Source organism: Helicoverpa zea, chromosome 2 (assembly GCF_022581195.2).
Source record: "Helicoverpa zea isolate HzStark_Cry1AcR chromosome 2, ilHelZeax1.1, whole genome shotgun sequence".
Classification (NCBI taxonomy): domain Eukaryota; kingdom Metazoa; phylum Arthropoda; class Insecta; order Lepidoptera; family Noctuidae; genus Helicoverpa; species Helicoverpa zea.
In genome coordinates, this window is record NC_061453.1 from 1,828,208 (window position 1) to 1,831,152 (window position 2,945).

A 2,945-nucleotide genomic window follows, 5' to 3' on the forward strand; every position below is an offset into this window, starting at 1 on the left:
TTAAAAGTGAAATATTAACTAAATAACAAAATCTCTAAAAGTGCCGCATCATAGTGCTAAATCCTTCGACCGCAAGGAATACTCACGGTTGTGCATTCAACATAACGGCTAAATTCCTGCGACTGCGCAACTATCACAATACTACCAACCTAATCACATAGTAGTGAAAGCGTTCCAGCGACAAACAAAGTTTCGGATCCGTTACATTGCGTCTCCACGCAACTAGTGGCGCCACCCCAGGCTGTTCGTAGAACTAATACGCAAATTGTTTACTAATATATGAAACATGGCTAATGTGCAGCGCACCCCACCGAAAACCACGAAATCTCAGAATACGAATCTAAGTCAAAGCCAGACCCAATCAGAACCGGACATCAACTCTGCATTAATGATGAGTGACTACGTCAACACAAATAGGAACAACAAAAGACCTCGCCAGGACAACTCACCTCGAAGCTCGCAAGAATCCCACATTAATCCAGAGCAGCGGAAAGACAACCAAAGCGATACTATCACCAAATTGCTACGCGACCAAACAGAAATTATTTCTAAATTATCTACAGACATAGGAGAAATAAAAACTCAAAATTCACAAATACATTCATCTAACGTGGAATTACGTAAATCCAACGAGGAGATAGTGAAATCGATGGTGTTTATAAATAAACAATTTGAAGACCTTAAAAAAGAGGTCGAAGACCTTAGGAAGGAGAGGCAAGAACAAAAGCAATACATAGAACAGTTAGAAAGCAAAGTACTTGATCTCCAGTATAAATCTAGATCATCTGGTATCGAAATCCGAAATATCCCACTATTAAGCAAGGAATCCAGTGCCAGTCTCCTAAATACAGTATGCAGTATTGGTGAAACTGTTGGAATAGATATATCGGAAACTGAGGTGCGGGATATATACCGCATTCCCGGGAAACCCTCTGCCCATGACACCATACGCCCCATCATAGCGGAATTTTCTTCAGTTCAGAAAAAGGAAGTCTTTGTATCTGCTGTTCGGTCGTTTAACAAGAATAAAAATAAAGATGAGAAATTAAACACCTCGATCATCGGTATTCCAGGAGAGAGTCAACCAGTATACGTCGCGGAACACCTTCCTCCAAACACCAAGAAGCTCTTCTACATGGCTAGAAATTTTGCCAAAAATAATGCATACAAATATTGCTGGATCTCTAATGGCAACATCTTCCTGCGTAAACTGGAAGGTGACAAACAAATACTAATTCGTACAGAAAAATGTTTAAATGATGTCAAGAATTTACAGATCTGACTATTAGATTTAGTTATTACTACTGTTACGTTAACCCTAAAATATAATATTACCATTTTAATTAACTCACACACACATACTCTTGCAGACATCAAATTCGCTCCAGAGCTTGCCAAAAACAACACACATATTGACAAAAGCCACCCATACTTAATTATTCAACAGGTATTGTTATCACTTATACAGCAAATAATCACTAGTCTTCTCCGTTTCTCTCACTTCGTCCGCGCAACCCTCTTATTCTACTCACATAATCTAGCCATATATAGGAATATACGTTACATTTAAATGGCTGCAATAAACAATATAAATACAGAACTGGACTCGCTTAACGTAGGCAACTCACATACCTGTAGTCCTGAAGACTGTTTGACATATATAAACAACTTAGATAGTAATGTAAAGCTCTTACACTTAAATATACGCAGCATAAATAAAAATTTTGATCAGCTACAAGCACTGTTACAACTCACTGAAATGTACTTTGATGTCATAATCCTTACTGAATGTTGGCTCAGCAAGGTTACAAATGTCCCTGTGCTACAGGGATTTCAATCTTATTCCACCAAAGTAAACTCAAACCAAAATGACGGGATCGTAATCTACATAAAACTAGGTCTTCAAGCGACTGTGTGGGAACCTAACTTCTTAGGGGGTAACTGTCTTGTTTGTCAAATAGACAAGCAACAATTTACATTTATAGGGATATACCGCTCCCCATCGTATTCTTCGAAGGAGTATTTCGATAAGTTTCTAGACAGTTTAAATAGCGTCTACTCCAATATCTCACCGTGTCGAAACATCGCCTTAGTTGGGGATATGAACATAGACATAAGACTTTGTAATAGAAATGATCGGAGTCTCAATTACCTTGTGCTTAATACCTCACACGGACTGCTTCCATCTCATCTCTTCCCGACTCGGCTTGAAAACTGTTTAGATCATGCGTTCGTAAAAACAAACCTACCCGTTATTACTCTGGTCCTAGATTCGCATATTACGGACCACAAACCTGTCCTTGTCACTATTAATAATGCAAATCCTAAGCGTAAATCCGGCTTCCTGTCTTCGACCATAGATTACGATGCTGTCAAATTGCAGATTGATAACACTGATTTTTCAATCATACACAAAATAGTTGACCCAAATACAGCGCTGAATACTTTTATATCAATGGTAACGTCTGCTATTACCGTACACACAAAAACTACTCAAATCCCTCGGAAATTAAGAACTATCAAGCCCTGGATAACACCAGGACTTCTGAAGTCCATCAAAAATCGTGACAGATTACACAGTCGCTCAAAAAAAGACCCGCACAATATTATACTTAAGACTACATACACGCGGTATCGTAATTTCTGTAATTCTCTACTTCGGAAACTAAAAATTGCTTACGAAAAAAATGAACTCGAAAAAGCCAGAAACAACCCAAAAGCCCTTTGGAACACTATAAAAAATATTACTAACACAAATAAAGCCATAACAAGCCCTGTTGAACTCCTGAAAATTCACGAAAGCCCCAAATCTTCAATAAATGAGGTGTGCAAATTCTTTACTAATGTAGGAAAAACATTAGCGAATAATATTTTATCACAAAGTCACATAGTGTCTCCTAGCCAGGCACGTACGCATATTGACCATTCCAAATCTTTTTCCCCCA

The 2,945-nt window shown here is 38.2% G+C and overlaps 1 protein-coding gene across 1 annotated transcript; it reads left to right on the plus strand.

Moving 5' to 3' along the window:
• The first annotated feature begins 286 nt into the window (after positions 1 to 286).
• On the plus strand, positions 287 to 1,282 carry LOC124644411. The gene has a single exon (XM_047183742.1). The coding sequence runs from the start codon at positions 287 to 289 to the stop codon at positions 1,280 to 1,282; it is 996 nt and encodes a 331-aa protein (XP_047039698.1).
• The last annotated feature ends 1,663 nt before the right edge of the window (positions 1,283 to 2,945 follow it).